This window comes from Mytilus galloprovincialis, chromosome 2, assembly GCF_965363235.1.
Source record: "Mytilus galloprovincialis chromosome 2, xbMytGall1.hap1.1, whole genome shotgun sequence".
Lineage (NCBI taxonomy): Eukaryota > Metazoa > Mollusca > Bivalvia > Mytilida > Mytilidae > Mytilus > Mytilus galloprovincialis.
In genome coordinates this window covers 78283924-78304792 of record NC_134839.1, presented here as the reverse complement: position 1 = coordinate 78304792, position 20869 = coordinate 78283924, and the positions used below count along the sequence as shown (strand labels likewise).

Below are 20869 nucleotides of genomic sequence, written 5' to 3'. Positions count from 1 at the left end.
TTACAAAATACTCAATAACTCAAAAATAAAATTTTGAATCATCACCAAAAAGTATACAGATATTAAGATTAATATAACTAAGAAGTGTTTAAAGTTTTAAGCCATAATCAAGAATCGTTTTTGAGATACGGTGCGACATGTGAAAAAAAAACACACCCCTGTTTTAGTTACAAAGTGCCGTAACTCAAAAAGTTTTAATCTTATTTTCACCAAAAAGTATACAGATCATTTGACCATCATAAGAAACAACTATGTTAAGTTTCATGAAATTTGGATAAGTCGTTCTCAAGTTACGGTGCGACATGTTTACGCCGGACAGACAGACAGACGGACGGACGGACACCGGACATTTGTATACCATAATACGTCCCGTCAAAATTTTGACGGGCGTATAAAAATCAAAATATTATTAAACAAGAATGTGTCCCCAGTACACGGATGCCCCACTCGCACTATCATTTTCTATGTTCAGTGGACCGTGAAATTGGGGTCAGAACTCTAATTTGACATTAAAATTAGAAAGATCATATAATAAGGAACATATATACTAAGTTTCAAGTTGATTGGACTTCAACTTCATCAAAAACTACCTCGACCAAAAACTTTAACCTGAAGCGGGACAAACGAACGAACGAACGAACGGACGGACGGACGGACGGACGAACGAACGAACGGAGCCACAGACCAGAAAACATAATGCCCCTCTACTATTGTAGGTGGGGCATAAAAATATGCTAGAATAGTATGCAAACTTCCATACAATAAATGCTTTACATTTACCTCTGCCTGTTTTCTTAAAGAAAGAAAAAAAAACATCTTTCAACATTAAAAGTACTGAGCATGTCAATGTACGTAACCGCAGTACCGTAATCATTTTACTGATTAGCAATTAATGATTAATTAATCGAAATTGTTAAAGATGCTGTTGCGAATAATGTTTGGTGTTGTTATTGGTTCATGCGCCAATCTGACACAGACTGAATAAACTGAAACTGATGGATAATCTGAAGAATGCTATACGGCCTAGCCAAGATCAGATGTGCATTTTGTGTTTCACATGAAGTCAAAAATGAGTATCACCTCAGGGAAAAACTCTTTTGATATTTTGGTTCAAAAAGGGTTTAAATTATGAAAAATTGCTATCGTTAGGCTAACACTGGAAGCATTTATATAATTACATGCAGTTTTTGGAAGAAATATTTAATATTTTTATTAAATAAATGGTGTTTAAAAACTGTATAATATTCTTTAATGGTTGGCTTCAAGACATGGTCACCAGTGTCAGAATTTTGGTCAATGACAAAGACAACAAAATATGTTTAGAATTATTGAATATCTAACATTTTAATTGAAAAAAAAATGACAAGAACATGTTTAACTCGCAGTTATTTCAAACAACAGTAGCTTTCTTTGATCATTAATCTTATCTGATAAAACTGTATCTAAAATTATCTATAAATAACAAAACTTCAAAAAAAAACCTTTCTTTTGGTGTATAGAACATTAAAATAACTTGATGCATATTCTTACAATAAACAATCAAACTTAGCAATACAATTTATATATTTTGTCTACGGACAAGACATTGTATTCAATTTAATGAAATGCATTATTAAAACCTAATTTTGATATAGCTGAAAGTGTTCTCTTGAAAAAAAAAAACATACATTTTATCAGGTTTATCTATCAAATGATGCTTAACTTCCAGGAAAATGGAAACAAATACATTTTGATAATGTCTACGGACAAGACATTTTATTGATATTCAATTAAATGCTTTCAAAGATGATTGTTAAAGTTAAGATTAAAAGTTACTATTTAAATTTTAAGCTGTGTTTTTTAAATTTTTGAAAATATAAAAATGTACCCATAATTCTTTACATATCTCAATAATTTATTGATTAAGCCAAACTGAAGACACATTCTTTTAACTGAAATCTATATATCTGATTGTTTAAAACAAACTATTATTAAAACTCAATTTTGACATAGTTGAATGTGTTCTCTTAAAAGAATAACATACATTTTACCTATCAAATTAGGCTGAAATCAAGGAAATTGGATACAAATATATTGTGGTAATGTCTACGGACAAGACAATTTCAGTTAAAAAAAAATCTGTTAGAATTAATTGTGACTATATTCATGTTGAAAATACTGAGTTTTAATTTGAATAGATAACTTTCATCACCTATAAATAAGATTTAAGTTCCATAGTAGACAAATAATTGAATTTAATACTTGTTATGTATAAGTGTCTTGTCCGTAGACACCTCTTCATCTGCTGTTAATACTGAAATGCAAAAGATAAAGTTAGAAAGAGAGAAATACTTTTTCTTCATTTGATTTAGTTAATCTTTTAAGGTATGCATCAACTGGAATAAACAATATTGAAGTAAAATAAGGTATGCTTTTTATGACTGATAATCTGACACTTTTTAAAATCCACTCCCGTAAAGTAATTTTACAAAATTGAGAACACTTAAATTACCATTTATTTATTAAAAATAAGATATTTCTAAGTTTAAACAACACATAGGACTAATTAAGACCCATAAAGCTAAGCAATATTGATAAAAAGACATGTCTACGGACAAGACATGTGTCTACGGACAAGACATTCTGACATATTTTTGAATTTTTTCCTCTATTAATAGATGGTAAAAAAAATGTTAGTAGTGTTTTCATATCTACAAAAGAACAGGAACTTAGCAATGCAACATAAATGTAATTATGCTTCCAGTTTACTAGGGAATGCATGTCTACGGACAAGACATTTTTTCACTTTATTTGTATATCCAACTTTGATGGCATATATCTCCAGCTAGGGTACTGCAATTTTGATAAATGAGGTAGTTTCTGATAATGTATATACTAGAAGAGAAAACAAAACACATAATAGCATAAATTTAATTTATTTTTCTCTTTTATCACTACACTGAGCAAGCTAAAAACAAAAGTACAAAATTGCATAACGAGCTCATAGTATTCAACTTTTTATCATAACTTTATAACCAATGAAGATTTTTTGTTGCAACAACCAGTAAAAGAAAGAAGAATAAATTGTCTATAACAGTGAACCAATAATGTAGTTCAAATCAAGTTCACTTATTAACTATCAATTGATAAAAAAAGGTAAATTTTAAATGAAACAACATAACGTGTAATTTTGCCCATTTTCAGCGTGTATTTTAGTGTTTTTTTTCAAAACGGTAACACCTATACATGATATTGGATATTCATTGTGAAACCCTACATTCTCTTCTTCAGTTCAAAGATGTATTACTTATGTAAAGTTTATCTTCTTGTCTTTACAAGCCTATAACATAGACCCAATATGAAATGCACATCTGATCTTGGCTAGGCCGATAGCCAGCAACAATCGCCAGCTAATTCGGAAAATCTCCACATGATGTTACTAGTTCTTTAAGTTTAACGCATCAGTTTGGGAACAATTTTAAGGTCGAAGAAGCCATCAGTTTTTCTTTTGATTAATTGTTGCAAGTTTGGATTTCAGATGATGTAGATATAAACCTCATAGCATTCAAAACAATTGGAAATAGTAATATTATTGTTTGCACAATGCCATATCCTTAGGTTTGCAGGCAACCCGATATATGTAATGATTTCACTCGGTTTTTTTTTTAAAAACCACCACAAGTCAAGTTCAAAATCAGTTGATTGATTGTTTATTTTCTTAACGTACAGTTGCAAATATTTCAAGCATAATGTCAATTGAAATCAGAGGTCAGGAGAGCTTTTTTTAATAATGTAAGATACCGTATTGCAAAAGGGGATATAACCTTTATCGGGACTCCGGAATTGTTCATTAAAAGTCGGGATTGGTTATGTTCAGGACTTCGTAAGACCTCTAAGGCGTCATACCCCTTTCTGCACTGTGCCTTTCTTTGAGTGCCCTTCCGTAAGTTAACATAAAACCCAAACATAAATCACCATTATTTCACATATCTATACATCACCAGGAGTCGGTTTTCGTGAGACCACCGATTTACTCTTTCCATTGTTTATTACAATAATTTAGAAAAACTGTAGGAATGGTGTAGAATTTATGTAGAAAGTGCATTGTATTTTTAAAAAAGAATCGCGATCAAGGGACAAAAGACAAACCAGAGAACAAATAAGACACACAAGGACAAACAACACCATTCAATATTGAAAACTATAACAATCAAATTAGAAACACGGACCCCTAAAAAAAACTGGAGCAGCTCCAGAAGCGTAAGCAGGTCCTTCTTGCAAGACAACCGTTGTCCAAAAAATCATGGTAATTGCGACAGGCTCTCTAGTAAATGTGCATATGACAAAATCGTACACAATACATATAAACAAGATACAAATTATCAAGAACACAGTGATTTATTTCAGTTTTTCATCTTGACAGTCACTGCATGATCATTTCAAATATTTATATCCTACCAGGTCAAGATGACCCCCTAGTGTCGACTTAAGTGATTGTCTTGAACGTTCACATTAAAACATTTAACATGTTAACCCTGCCGCAATTTTGCGCCTGTCCCAAGTCAGGAACCTCTGGCCTTTGTTTTTCTTGTTTGTTTTCAATTTTAGTTCTTTTGTGTGTTATGGGGTCTAGAAAGGTGTGCATTCCCCAAAACACGTTGTTTCTGGGCCGGCAGTCCTATAATAAAAGACTTCTGAGGTTCATATCATTTACACTCAACGTTTTTTATCATGCATTTTTTTAATATCAATGTTTAACCCGAGTTGGGGTTTGATAGTAAAAAAAATCAGATACTATCCGAATTCGGGTTCAACATTGATAGTTAAAAAAAAAAAAAAATATCCGCTAAAAAACGTTGAATGTAAATGATATGAACCTCGGAAGTCTTATATTATTGGACTACCAGGCCGGCTGCAGCTTATCCCATGCATGCAGTGTATGAGGATTGCCGTAGTTTTTTTACACATTCCCGATCCTCATTCATTTTTTCTATTCACTATAGCTCAAAAGTTGCTAGCCGCACTTTGATTGTTTTATTTTAAAAATAATAATATTAAGATCTTATAATAAATAAACTGACAGAAATCACTTGTAAATCATGAATTTTGCACAATGATTTGTCGCGAGGTATAGTATGACAGTGTTGTTCTCATTCACCAATCTTGCTATGTAAATGACACAAAAATAGAAAACAAACTACAAAACCTGCAAGACACAGACATTCATTTTTTTCAAATTGTCTTGTAAAAAATGCTGCTGTTCAAAAACATTTTTTAGTGCCAGGAAACACTCAGAATGCAGGATTTTAACGCTATAAAACCCAGAGCTTCTGGGGGCCTTGAGGGCCCCCATACCCCCTGCCGTAATGCAGCCTCGCTATGCGAGGCTGGATGGGCCACTTCGTGTCCCATATGTCTAATTTGCAGAAACCGTACCATTATTTTTCGGCATGCTACGCCTATATGCTGCTGGTGCAATGCAAGATTGCTATGTCTCTCCTCAATACAAATTTTACCCAAAACTGTTTTGAAATAAAATCATGACTTTTTATGTTTTTAAATACGTACAAACTTCATATGGACAAGGTAAATCTTAATGCCCTTCCCTTTCAACAGGGGCTTAAAAAAAAGAATTAAATAGTCATCCAAGGGCAATAACTCCAATCAATACCCTTCAATTCATATCTTGTATCCCTGGTTTCAGTTTCTAAGATGCTAAATTTGGTCATGAATTCGTCATATTAAGAATGGTGAGTTATTTGATGGTCTTAATTATATTATATTTTTGTAGATCTTTTATTGTTGATCATTTTTTCTGTTTATACTGCAGCTCTTGTATTTTTGTTGTCAAAAACATTAACCATATTAAGATTGGTTTTAAACAACCCCTGTCCATATAACTCCTTGTCTGTTACATTGATAATTCAATTATTAAAGAGTTTCCATAGATTTCTACTTTAAATCCTAAATTGTTAATTTCTACTTAATATATTTTTGGAACAGTTTTAAACATTCCAGGAAAGGCCTAGAAGGAATAAATTGATTGTTTGAGTCATGAAGGCTTTTTTATCATTTTTATGCCCCACCTACGATAGTAGAGGGGCATTATGTTTTCTGGTCTGTGCGTCTGTCCGTCCGTCCGTCTGTTCGTTCGTCCGTTCGTCCGTCCGTCTGTCCCGCTTCAGGTTAAAGTTTTTGGTCAAGGTAGTTTTTGATGAAGTTTAAGTCCAATCGACTTCAAACTTAGTACACATGTCCCCTATGATATGATCTTTCTAATTTTAATGCCAAATTAGAGTTTTTACCCCAATTTCACGGTCCACTGAACATGGAAAATGATAGTGCGAGTGGGGCATTCGTGTACTGAGGACACATTCTTGTTTTTTTACAGTTTCTGTCTATCTATAATAGTTTCCAAGGTAAAAGGCAAACTAAAAACATTTGCAAAATGACAAAAACTGCTTTACAATGTCATATGACAATTTTGGAAGAAATGGAAAGGGGGTAGATCTGGTCCATCTGAAAAAAATAGCATCCCTTTTTAGCTCACCTGGCCCAAAGGGCCAAGTGAGTTTTTCTCATCACTTGGCGTCCGTCGTCCGTTGTTGTCCGTCGTCGTCGTTAACATTTTACATTTTGAACTTCTTCTAGAGAACCACTGAATGGAATGAAACCAAACATGGCATGAATGTTCCTCATGAGGTGATGACCAAGTGTTGTTACTTTGTAGCCGATCCATCATCCAAGATGGCCGCCAGCGGGGGACTTAATTTAACATAGGACCCTATGGGAAATATATACAAATGTCTTCTTTTAGAGAACCATTGAATGGAATGAAACCAAACATGGCATGAATGTTCCTTATGAAGTGTTGACCAAGTGTTCTTACTTTGTAGCTAATCCATCATCCAAGATGGCCGCCAGCGGGGGACTTAGTTTAACATAGGACCCTATGGGAAATGCATACAAATGACTTCTTTTAGAGAACCACTGAATGGAATGAAACCAAACATGGCATGAATGTTCCTTATGAGGTGCTGACCAAGTGTTATTACTTTGTAGCCGATCCATCACCCAAGATGGCTGCCAGCGGGGGACTTAGTTTAACATAGGACCCTATGGGAAATGCATACAAATGACTTCTTTTAGAGAACCACTGAATGGAATGAAACCAAACATGGCATGAATGTTCCTTATGATGTGCTGACCAAGAGTTGTTACTTTGTAGCCGATCCATCATCCAAGATGGCCGCCAGCGGGGGACTTAGTTTAACATAGGACCCTATGGGAAATGCATACAAATGACTTCTTTTAGAGAACCACTGAATGGAATGAAACCAAACATGGCATGAATGTTCCTTATGAGGTGCTGACCAAGTGTTGTTACTTTGTAGCCAATCCATCATCCAAGATGGCCGCCAGCGGGGGACTTAGTTTAACATAGGACCCTATGGGAAATGCATACAAATGACTTCTTTTAGAGAACCACTGAATGGAATGAAACCAAACATGGCATGAATGTTCCTTATGAGGTGCTGACCAAGTGTTGTTACTTTGTAGCCGATCCATCATCCAAGATGGCCGCCAGCGGGGGACTTAGTTTAACATAGGACCCTATGGGAAATGCATACAAATGACTTCTTTTAGAGAACCACTGAATGGAATGAAACCAAACATGGCATGAATGTTCCTTATGAGGTGCTGACCAAGTGTTGTTACTTTGTAGTCGATCCATCATCCAAGATGGCCGCCAGCGGGGGACTTAGTTTAACATAGGACCCTATTGGAAATATATACAAATGTCTTCTTTTAGAGAACCAATGAATGGAATGAAACCAAACATGGCATGAATGTTCCTTATAAGGTGTTGACCAAGTGTTGTTACTTTGTAGCCGATCCATCATCCAAGATGGCTGCCTGCGGGGGACTTAGTTTAACATAGGACCCTATGGGAAATGCATACAAAAGTCTTCTTCTAAAGAACCACTGAATTGAATGAAATCAAACATAGCATGAATGTTCCTTTCCTTATGAGGTGCTGGCCAAGTGTTGTTACTTTTAGCCAAATTTTACATTTTTTTATATGATTTCAAAAACCCAAGTAGAATCAGGTGAGCGATACAGGCTCTTGAGAGCCTCTAGTTAATGTAAATTAATTCTGATTTTATAATCTATGAACAATATAATCACTCACCTGTTGGTTCAGGTAAAACTTCAATATCATCTTCTGTGTCCTTGTTTGTGACCTCTGTGTAGTTTTGTGTCTCTTTGTGTGAACCAGATACACTCAGATTTGCTACACTTTCATTTAAGTAGATGTCATCCTCTGTTTTATCAACCTCTCTACTACTGGATGAAGAAGCAAGTGTATCTTCCTTTTTGGCTGCTATAACTTGTAACCAGTTGACACCATAATGATCACGGAGCATTTGGATTTCCTCCTTCGTTGATTGAGCTGTATCAGGTTCATCTTCTTTTTCTGGGGAAGGGGCTTAAATATACACATTAAAATCATAATATTATTTCAGACTTTTAATATAAATACAAAAGATGATGAATTTCTGTAATTTATACTATCAATGTATGTAAGACATGATATATTCCTTTATCTTTAACTTTTAATTACTGTGGATTCATATATTTTTTGTTTGTACCAATTTTTTCGTGGATTAAGGAAAACTTACATATTTGTGGATATTCAATTATATGGTTTTGCTGAAGTCTGTATACAAACCTATAGAAAATTATGTCATTCCTTGAACATTTAATTTCGTGGTTCACTTTTACCAACAAAATTCCCTCAAATTGGTATCCAAGGAATAATAATGAATCCACAGTAGTAAAGAATTCTAAGCATTTTCAGATTGTTAACCTTCTTTTTACCCGCCCCTACCAAAAAAGATAAGGCAAAAGTTGATGGTAATCATACTAGCTATATGAATCATGACTAACAAGTAGTTCTTTATAACAAAAGGATTTTTCATATTACACACCTCTTGAACTTTCTGGTGAAGAATATTCATTCACTGAAGAACCTATTACTTCTTCATCAGAAATAAGGGCTGTTTTTGGACGAGCCTTTTTCTTTTTTCTTGATCCCCTTGGAGATCCTCTCCTTAAATTTGTAGCTATATCATCAGACTCATCAAATGTGTAAGATGACGAGACAACTTCCTTTTGTCTTGTACCATTTATTGTAGAGCTTTGTGATTCCCATGATGGTCGTCTTGAAAGGTTCAACACACTTCTTTGGGTAAGCTAAATTTATATAAAAAAAAAATGTAAATCAATTTAAGGTGTTAATTTCACACATAAATATTTTCAACCTTATCCTACAAAGTACTTGGTAGATCTCTAAACATGCTAAATAATGAAGTATATCAGTGCAAAAAGTCTATGAAGGCAGTTTCAGTTAAAACAATTTTAGCTAAAGTGTTTGAAACAGTCTATTAGTATTCCATTTTTTGTGGAAACACACTATGCACACAACTGGAATAAAGGAAGGTAATCAAAGAGCTGAATAGCTCTGAGGGGAAAGACGGCCCTTGTTTCTTTTCTTTTTTTTTTTTTTTTTTTTTTGAGGGGGTATCTTTTGAAAGTCTTCATATGAAGAATGAAAAAAAGAACAGCTAGAACATGTAGAAAGGTTGACAATATTGAAATCAATTGTTGTTTAATGTCATTTCGTTTCCTTAGTTTAGGATTCAATTTGGACCGATGGAAGAGATCTGCATCTTCTAAATCTAAACATTTGATTAAAGTTGATAGTTAATTATGTAAAATTCAACTGAATTGTGTCATTTAACAACAACTACAATATTTTCTGAAATTTTAATTCTGTACTACTGAACTGCAGGCTAGGCCATTTTCCAGTTTTTGTGACAGTACTCTTAAGATTTTTAACTTTTCTTAAGAAAGTTATGACTGAAAAATCTATTCAGTTTTAAATTTCCATTGATAAAGTTCCAAGTTACAACTCTTGTCACAGGGATACAGGTACTAATAAAAACAATATGATTGATGTAAACTGTGTGAAGCTCGTTTCCAGATCCTACATTTTGAAATATTTGTAAATTTCATGAATAAATAGGTTTAAACTATAAAATGCAACATTTTCTTTTTACCATTACAATGATTTATTTGTTGGTACACACAATTTAGTTTTAATGGAAGACTACTAATCATATACAAAATGTCACATTTTAAGTTTTAGTTTTATTTTTAGTGGATAATTACTCATCAATTGAGGTGCTCCTGAATTGGAGGAAGATTCACAAAACAGAATTTTACAGAAAAAATGAAAAAAATCATTTCTCTCCCCAATCTCATCTACACGGACTTTGTTTATTTTGAAAGTTGTAGATCTACAAATTAAAGTATTGCAGGTAGATGTTTGAATCATCTACAGCAAACATAATTATGTTTAAATTTAACAAATACCAATTTATAATTAGTGCACGAAATCTTTGAATGATTTAAATAACCAGTGAAGGATATCCCTGCTTCTGCGTAGTGTGGCATTCCAAGAATGACTTCACTATAAAATATAATGTAGGTTGGATATATTTAGACTATCTCGTCATACTGATTTTTCCGGATTGTAAAAGAAACGTAAAAAGTGTAAAGGAGAGCTCAAAATGTGATAATTTCGTTAGAAACAGAAGGGAAATGTGTAAAAAAAAAGTGTTTAAAGTCAATCTATGTGTAAAAAAAAAGTGTTTAAAGTCAATCTATTCATTTGTGTGCCTCCTTGTCATCAATCTCAGTAAGATTTGTTGGGGGTTTTCCACACTATAAAAACAAAATGAATGATGTGAGGGAATGTCACTCTGGTCAACCCCATAGGGGAATGACGGTTTGAAGCCGTCTTTCCCCAAAAAGAAGAATATAAAAGATACATAACACAGCATCTCTAATTGATAAAGTCACATAGCAGGTATCAGTAGGTTAAATCAAATTATTAAAAGTTTTAATGAGTTTCAAGAAAGTGTCCTTCCCTAAATTTTCTGAAAATCAAAAACTTTAAAAATGTTACCACCATAGTTCAATTATTCAATATTAATAATTAAATGATAAGATCCAGTTCAGATATCTTTTAGTACCAGGCATTCCATTAAAATTTCAATTAAGGTGGAACATTGGTATTTATAGCCTTGGATACAATTTTCTTATACTTTGCCAGAATGTAGATTTTTCCATGCTTTTTAAAACTATCTTATAAAAAGTATGGGTCACCATGCTATTTTGCACGCTACAAGACATGCAAACTTCCCCCAAATTTGCATAGATTAGTTTTTTCATGAAAAAACACTTTTTTTTTTAATAAAAAAAAATAAACAAGATAGAATTTTGAAATAAATATAAGAAAGGTTTTAAAATATGCCTTAAAATAATAAAATAAAAAATGGTGCCACGGACTTGTTTTCCTGCTACAAGTACAAATTGAAAATTTCTCTATCATGCCTCCGTAAAAATTTGCTATTTGATTGATCTCCCCTTAAATGGCTAAGTTGACAATGATTTTTACTAACACAAATATTTGGTACATATATATATAATCAGCATGAATAATGCAATAAATCCCTCTTTTGTTTCTTAATTACACTAAACAGTCTAACCTGTTAATTGGCAATATGTCTCAAAATTTACAGATTTAAGCAAAGAACTAGACCTATTGTGAACTGCTATTTTACAATCCAAGTTGGTGGTTTATCTACCTTAATTTCATAAAAGTTTCATCTGGAAATCAAAAGACAGACACACTGATGGATCCATAAGACTAGTATGTAACCCTATCCCCCTTTGCAACTCTCGGGCTTTAAAAATACATTTACATATTTCATTATTCAGGCTAAGAGATTTATGAACTCTTACCAATTTTCTTATTCGTTCTATAAGATTTACAGGTGGCCTTAAAAGTTTTCTTATTCATTCTATAAGATTTACTGTAGGCCTAACATTTTCTTTATACATTTTATGAGAAACTAAAAGGTTTAATGAGTATCTTTATTCATTCTTTGTGATTTACTGGTTTCATTTTTCATTCTCAAAGATTAAATGGAAGTCAAACATATTTTTTTATTTGAGATTTACTGAAGCTGACTAATTTCTCTATGCATTCTATGAGATTTGTTTAGAATTGTTTAGTATGTTTACTCTTTACTTACTAATCGTTCTGTTGTTTAGAGTTGTTTAGTATGTTTACTCTATACTTACTAATCGTTCTGTTGTTTAGAGTTGTTTAGTATGTTTACTCTATACTTACTAATCGTTCTGTTGTTTAGAGTTGTTTAGTATGTTTACTCTATACTTACTAATCGTTCTGTTGTTTAGAGTTGTTTAGTATGTTTACTCTATACTTACTAATCGTTCTGTTGTTTAGAGTTCTTTAGTATGTTTACTCTATACTTACTAATCGTTCTGTTGTTTAGAGTTGTTTAGTATGTTTACTCTATACTTACTAATCGTTCTGTTGTTTAGAGTTCTTTAGTATGTTTACTCTATACTTACTAATCGTTCTGTTGTTTAGAGTTCTTTAGTATGTTTACTCTTTACTTACTAATCGTTCTGTTGTTTAGAGTTCTTTAGTATGTTTACTCTATACTTACTAATCGTTCTGTTGTTTAGAGTTCTTTAGTATGTTTACTCTATACTTACTAATCGTTCTGTTGTGTAGAGTTCTTTAGTATGTTTACTCTATACTTACTAATCGTTCTGTTGTTTAGAGTTCTTTAGTATGTTTACTCTATACTTACTAATCGTTCTGTTGTTTAGAGTTCTTTAGTATGTTTACTTTATACATACTAATCGTTCTGTTGTTTAGAGTTCTTTAGTATGTTTACTCTTTACTTACTAATCGTTCTGTTGTTTAGAGTTCTTTAGTATGTTTACTCTATACTTACTAATCGTTCTGTTGTTTAGAGTTCTTTAGTATGTTTACTCTATACTTACTAATCGTTCTGTTGTTTAGAGTTCTTTAGTATGTTTACTCTATACTTACTAATCGTTCTGTTGTTTAGAGTTCTTTAGTATGTTTACTCTATACTTACTAATCATTCTGTTGTTTAGAGTTCTTTAGTATGTTTACTCTATACTTACTAATCGTTCTGTTGTTTAGAATTCTTTAGTATGTTTACTCTATACTTACTAATCGTTCTGTTGTTTAGAGTTCTTTAGTATGTTTACTTTATACATACTAATCGTTCTGTTGTTTAGAGTTCTTTAGTATGTTTACTCTTTACTTACTAATCGTTCTGTTGTTTAGAGTTCTTTAGTATGTTTACTCTATACTTACTAATCGTTCTGTTGTTTAGAGTTCTTTAGTATGTTTACTCTATACTTACTAATCGTTCTGTTGTTTAGAGTTCTTTAGTATGTTTACTCTTTACTTACTAATCGTTCTGTTGTTTAGAGTTCTTTAGTATGTTTACTCTTTACTTACTAATCGTTCTGTTGTTTAGAGTTCTTTAGTATGTTTACTCTATACTTACTAATCGTTCTGTTGTTTAGAGTTCTTTAGTATGTTTACTCTTTACTTACTAATCGTTCTGTTGTTTAGAGTTCTTTAGTATGTTTACTTTATACATACTAATCGTTCTGTTGTTTAGAGTTCTTTAGTATGTTTACTCTTTACTTACTAATCGTTCTGTTGTTTAGAGTTCTTTAGTATGTTTACTCTATACTTACTAATCGTTCTGTTGTTTAGAGTTCTTTAGTATGTTTACTCTATACTTACTAATCGTTCTGTTGTTTAGAGTTCTTTAGTATGTTTACTCTATACTTACTAATCGTTCTGTTGTTTAGAGTTCTTTAGTATGTTTACTCTATACTTACTAATCGTTCTGTTGTTTAGAGTTCTTTAGTATGTTTACTTTATACATACTAATCGTTCTGTTGTTTAGAGTTCTTTAGTATGTTTACTCTTTACTTACTAATCGTTCTGTTGTTTAGAGTTCTTTAGTATGTTTACTCTATACTTACTAATCGTTCTGTTGTTTAGAGTTCTTTAGTATGTTTACTCTTTACTTACTAATCGTTCTGTTGTTTAGAGTTCTTTAGTATGTTTACTCTTTACTTACTAATCGTTCTGTTGTTTAGAGTTCTTTAGTATGTTTACTCTTTACTTACTAATCGTTCTGTTGTTTAGAGTTCTTTAGTATGTTTACTCTATACTTACTAATCGTTCTGTTGTTTAGAGTTCTTTAGTATGTTTACTTTATACATACTAATCGTTCTGTTGTTTAGAGTTCTTTAGTATGTTTACTCTATACTTACTAATCGTTCTGTTGTTTAAAGTTGTTTAGTATGTTTACTCTTTACTTACTAATCGTTCTGTTGTTTAGAGTTCTTTAGTATGTTTACTCTATACTTACTAATCGTTCTGTTGTTTAGAGTTCTTTAGTATGTTTACTCTTTACTTACTAATCGTTCTGTTGTTTAGAGTTGTTTAGTATGTTTACTCTATACTTACTAATCGTTCTGTTGTTTAGAGTTCTTTAGTATGTTTACTCTATACTTACTAATCGTTCTGTTGTTTAGAGTTCTTTAGTATGTTTACTCTTTACTTACTAATCGTTCTGTTGTTTAGAGTTCTTTAGTATGTTTACTTTATACATACTAATCGTTCTGTTGTTTAGAGTTCTTTAGTATGTTTACTCTTTACTTACTAATCGTTCTGTTGTTTAGAGTTCTTTAGTATGTTTACTCTATACTTACTAATCGTTCTGTTGTGTAGAGTTCTTTAGTATGTTTACTCTATACTTACTAATCGTTCTGTTGTTTAGAGTTCTTTAGTATGTTTACTCTATACTTACTAATCGTTCTGTTGTTTAGAGTTCTTTAGTATGTTTACTCTATACTTACTAATCGTTCTGTTGTGTAGAGTTCTTTAGTATGTTTACTCTTTACTTACTAATCGTTCTGTTGTGTAGAGTTCTTTAGTATGTTTACTCTTTACTTACTAATCGTTCTGTTGTTTAGAGTTCTTTAGTATGTTTACTCTATACTTACTAATCGTTCTGTTGTTTAGAGTTCTTTAGTATGTTTACTCTATACTTACTAATCGTTCTGTTGTTTAGAGTTCTTTAGTATGTTTACTCTATACTTACTAATCGTTCTGTTGTTTAGAATTCTTTAGTATGTTTACTCTATACTTACTAATCGTTCTGTTGTTTAGAGTTCTTTAGTATGTTTACTCTATACTTACTAATCGTTCTGTTGTTTAGAGTTCTTTAGTATGTTTACTCTATACTTACTAATCGTTCTGTTGCTGTAATTTTCTTCCCATCTAAAGTAAACTGAAAGAGAAGTTTGGTTATTTTACCATTTCTATCTAGCTTGTTTCTACCATTTCATACTTGTCCTTTTAATTTTATGCTGATAACTTACAAACACACAAACATTAGAATTATTTGACCTTCCACACTGCAACTATGCTTTTTTTATTGTAATTTTGTTCTCTTACATATTCATGCAATATTAAATTTGCTTGTTCATCCATTATAACACCACACGGCTTAAAAACAACTACACCCAGAGAATACAATAGGCCCATGGTATTCATTTTGAAACTGCTGTAAGGCTGGTTAAAAAAAAAAATCAAAAGAAAGATTTTTTACCAACTCAAATAATATAAGTACATTTACAAAATGCAATTTGACTGGAGTAAGGAAATTTATTTCAGTCATTTGTGTTTTTAACTTTAACCCAGTTGTGACTGGAAATGATTGTTTCCTGACCCTTAAACTAGTGCAACAATAATATATAAGCATACAACTTACTTCTAAATTATTTCCTGAAGCTATGGAAATATACTGTACTGTCAGTGGTCTGTGACTATCATGAAAGGACAATGGATTTCCCTGTAAACTTAACTGTAAATAAGTAAATATTTGTGAGTCATACTATGTTTTAAGGTAAAAGACATACAGTTATTTTGAAGGACAATAAGTATTTTTTTTAAAAAGCTAAATGAAATAAGAAATTTTTACAAGTGAGATTTTTTTCCACTTTTAAAACATATCTTATTTCAATAAGTCTGTTAAGGTAGTACCTAACACTACAGGAAGATAATTCAGTTAAAATCACCTGAACATTTTAATCACATTCTATTGTTACTGTAAGGAAATATTAAAGTCATATGAAACCTAAAATTAAACAAGAATGTGTCCCAAGTACACTCGCACTATCATTTTCTATGTTCAGTGGACCGTGAAATTGGGGTAAAAACTCTAATTTGGCATTAAAATTAGAAAGATTATATCATAGGGAACATGTGTACTAAGTTTGAAGTCGATTGGACTTCAACTTCATCAAAAACTATCTAGACCAAAAACTTTAACCTGAAGCGGGACAGACGGACCGACGGACGAACGAACAAACAGACAAACGGACACACAGACCAGAAAACATAATGCCCCTCTACTATCGTAGGTGGGGCATAAAAAAATTATGCATATGTTTTTTATAACAAAATGAATAGTTTTCATTATTGAACTTATGTACATATACTTTTTTCTGAAGAAAATTCTTCAATTTGTCCACATTTAGAAGAAGTTTACTTTTTTTTAATTGCTTGCTTCCAGGAAGAAATTCGCAGACATATTTTCCATAAGCAAAGTGACCTTAACGTGAACCTTCTCGTAAAAATATGGTGATAGCATTACACATGGATCTGTCACTGAAATAAACTATTATCTGATTTAACATGTTAAACATGTGCTCAATATCCATGCTTTTTTGTTGATTGTTTACTAAAAGGTGACAATTGGTAAACTTGGGAGTCAAAACATGGCATTTAATGAGCTGCCATATTTGTTAAATCATAACAGACAAAGAGAAAAAAAATTGACAATTATACGATATATAATATCGTAAAAAATTATAAAATTGTGCACAGAAGACTAAGTTTATGATATATACATGCATTGGTTCAAGAATTGGATAAACATTATTTTTCTCCTATCACTTGTTTCATATAACTTTAAGCTTCTCAATGATCAAAGTTGGTGATCGTCAAACTGCTATAAATCCAATGATTTTTTTTCTGGTAAAGTGTGTGGTTTCTTGAATTTATAAATTTTGGTCAAAGGATCATAGTATGTATTTTTTAAAACTTTTTGGAATTTCGGGTCCTCAGTGCTCTCCAACTTTTTAATTTTTTGGCTTTATAACTATTTTGATCTGAGCGTCACTGATGAGTCTTAAGAAGACGAAATGCGCGTCTGGCGTATTAAATTATAATCCATGTACCTTTGATAACTATTAGGAAAATTAAACGAGCCAAATTAATTGAATTTAAGGTGTTTGGTACCACCTTCACAAAATACTAATGATTATACTTAAATTTTGTCTAAGTTGAGCATATTGATGTCCATGAAAAATACATAGAACTTCAAAGAGTTAATGCTCTGGTCTAACTTTTGTCTGCAGACATGTTATAACAAGAATGTGTCCCAAGTTCACAGATGCCCCATCCACACTTTCATTTTCTATGTTCAGTGTTCAGTGTTCGACAAAAAACTTAAACCTGAAGCGGGACAGACGAACGAACGGACAGACGCACAGACCAGAAAACATAATGCCCATAAAATGGGCATAAAAAAATACAAGAGAAAAACTAAATACTTTCCTCGGAAATTCCATATTTGCTACTTAGTTTTTCTAGTAAGTTATGATATTTATAGATTATCGTTGATCATCTCAACGCGATTGATATTCTTCGCTTGAGCCAGTACGGCAAAAGTGAAAAAATCAATCGAGTTGAGATGACCAATGATAATCTGTTTATCGCTATTTTACCTATGACAACTTCAATTTCATTAGCAGCGCCACGTGCCCCCTTATACACCATTCACACTATGCCTTTTTAAACTGGGTTTGACCCAAATTAGTTAACCCAGAATAATTACCTCACTTCTAAATGTGAACGCACAGTGAAGTTAATGTGAGGTTGTTGCTATAGTGATGTTTGCTTAATAAGACTCTTCAATGTGACGTTACTATTACTTGACGTCATATATATCAAATGACGTCATATTTTGATAGATGTCCAGTGACCGTATTCACTGGGTCACAAATTATATAACCCACATTAAATTAGTGGCAGCAAAAAGAATATAATCTTATAAATCTATGTTGACAAACGATTTATCCTACCTCATTTCCATCGCTTTTTTGGGCGAAAAATGGGTGCAATTTTGATAAAGTGATGTTATTTGAAATCAAGGAAAGTGGTTGATGGTGATTGAACTCATCCAAAGTGGTCAGGAGTGCAGTAAAAAATTTCAGACTTTAAAATAATGCATCTGTGATGAAACAAGAGGCTCTCAAGAGCCTGAATCGCTCACCTTCATTTTTTGGCATTTATCTTTCGTTTAAGAGTTTAAGTGTCCAATTTCATCATAGTTTATTTTTTTGGTTTAATGTATATTAATAAGTGTTTGAAAATGCAGTTTTGAAAGCCCCTTTAAAGGTTTTGTAGGACTATGACAGCCATCTTGCACGTTAAACCCCCATGGGCATTTTGAAATGTTGGCAGGTATGCATATCGTTAATCAATTCAAGATTATAAAAAACAGCAAAAATCATATCATTCAACTTAAGTTTGGTTGGAATTGGTTCAGTAGTTTCAAAGGAGAAGATTTTTTAAAGTTAGAAAACATTTATAAACAAATTGCGTAAAATTGTCCTTAAAGGGCAATAACTCTTTCAGGGGTCAATTGACAATTTTGGTCATATTAAACTTATTTGTAGATCTTACTTTGCTGAACATATTTGCTGTTTACAGTTCATCTTTACCATTAATACTATTCAAGATAATAACCAACCAGGTGCTCCGCAGGGCGCAGCTTTATACGACCGCAGAGGTCGAACCCTGAACAGTTGGGGCAAGTATGGACAAAGCATTCAAGCGTGATACAGCTCTGAATTTGGATTGTGATCAAATTTTTGACATTACATGGGTTTTTTTTACACAAAACAAATGTCAAGATTTTACAAATCAATTAAAGATTTCTTCTTCAAACTTTTTAAATCTAAAATTAAATAGTTGATCATGACACAGCATAGGTTTCTGACACAGAACGAATGTGGTCTAATGAACTTAAAAGTTTTTTTTTGCCTTTGAGCAATTCACTATGCTGTTGAATATTAATCCTCTCAAAAAAATGTTTGAAGAAATTTTCTTTTTATTTATGAAATCTGAAATGAGAAAAATTTAAACCCCCCCCCCCCCTTTTTTTCACATCCCCGTTTCCCTTTTTCCAAAACTGATATCAATTCAAATTTCTAATGGAGTTTACAACAATAACTACTCTTTTAAATACATCATAAAATATTAAAATGTAAAATATAGTGCTTGTTATCACTGAATGGTTAAGATTGGTTGGTAGTAAAAGTGAATATACATTGTTTATTGTATAAAACAATAAAAAAAACTTCATCAGCAACATTTTATATTGGCAAATTTCCAATGAAGTTATTTACATAAAATTATTGGCAAATAAAAATAGAAAATGACATCATAGTCATGTCTGGCAAATGTCCAACATACATTATCTAAAAACATTTTAGATAAGATAAGGAAAAAAAAGCTTCATCAGCAACATTTTATATTGGCAAATTTCCAATGAAGTTATTTACATAAAGTTATTGGCAAATAAAAATAGAAAATGACATCATAGTCATGTCTGGCAAATTTCCAACATATATTATCAACTACTATTCTATACAAAGAAAGATAACTCCAATTGAAAATTAATTGCTATTGCACAATATTGTGCAATTAGATATTTCTTGCTATTGTGCAATACTGTGCAATTGAAAAATTCTTGCTATTGCACAATACTTGATATGGAATCCTGATTTGGACCAACTTGAAAACTGGGCCCATAATCAAAAATCAAAGTACATATTTAGATAAAGCATATCAAATAAGCCCAAGAATTTAATTTTTGTTAAAATCAAACTTAGTTTAATTTTGGACCCTTTGGACCTTAATGTAGACCAATTTGAAAACTGGACCAAAAATTAAGAATCTACATACACAGTTGGATTTGGCATATCAAAGAACCCATTTATTCAATTTTTGATGAAATCAAACAAAGTTTAATTTTGGACCCCCATTTGGACCAACTTGAAAACTAGGCCAATAATTAAAAATCTAAGTACATTTTTAAATTCAGCATATCAAAGAACCCCAAGGATTCAATTTTTGTTAAAATCAAACTAAGTTTAATTTTGGACCCTTTGGACCTTAATGTAGACCAATTTGAAAACGGGACCAAAAATTAAGAATCTACATTCATAGTTAGATTCGGAATATCAAAGAACCCCAATTATTCAATTTTTGATGAAATCACACAAAGTTCAATTTTGGACCCTTTGGGCCCTTATTCCTAAACTGTTAGGACCAAAAATCCCAAAATCAAACCCAACCTTCCTTTTATGGTCATAAACCTTGTGTTTAAATTTCATAGATTTCTATTTACTTATACTAAAGTTATGGTGCAAAAACCAAAAATAATGCTTATTTGGGCCCCTTTTTGGCCCCTAATTCATAAACTGTTGTGACCTCAACTCCAAAAATCAATCCCAACCTTCCTTTTGTGGTCATAAACCTTGTGTTAAAATTTCATTGATTTCTATTTACTTATACTAAAATTATTGTGCGAAAACCAAGAATAATGCTTATTTGGGCCCTTTTTTGGCCCTTATTTCCTAAACTGTTGGAACCAAAACTCCCAAAATCAATCCCAACCTTCCTTTTGTGGTCATAAACCTTGTGTCAAAATTTCATAGATTTCTATTCACTTAAACTAAAGTTATAGTGCGAAAACCAAGAAAATGCTTATTTGGGCCCTTTTTGGCCCCTAATTCCTAAAATGTTGGG

General features: G+C 31.9%; 1 protein-coding gene across 1 annotated transcript in view; it reads right to left on the bottom strand.

Annotated features, from left to right (window-relative positions):
• LOC143064473 (uncharacterized) overlaps nucleotides 1-20869 on the bottom strand; it is a 54780-nt gene that overhangs the window by 22790 nt on the left and 11121 nt on the right. Inside the window, exons 8-11 of the mRNA XM_076237317.1 lie at nucleotides 15759-15851; nucleotides 15234-15275; nucleotides 8973-9237; nucleotides 8174-8470 (exon numbers count right to left, since the gene is read on the bottom strand). Of these exons, the coding sequence (XP_076093432.1) occupies nucleotides 8174-8470; nucleotides 8973-9237; nucleotides 15234-15275; nucleotides 15759-15851 (697 nt within the window). The remainder of the gene's footprint in view (nucleotides 1-8173; nucleotides 8471-8972; nucleotides 9238-15233; nucleotides 15276-15758; nucleotides 15852-20869) is intronic.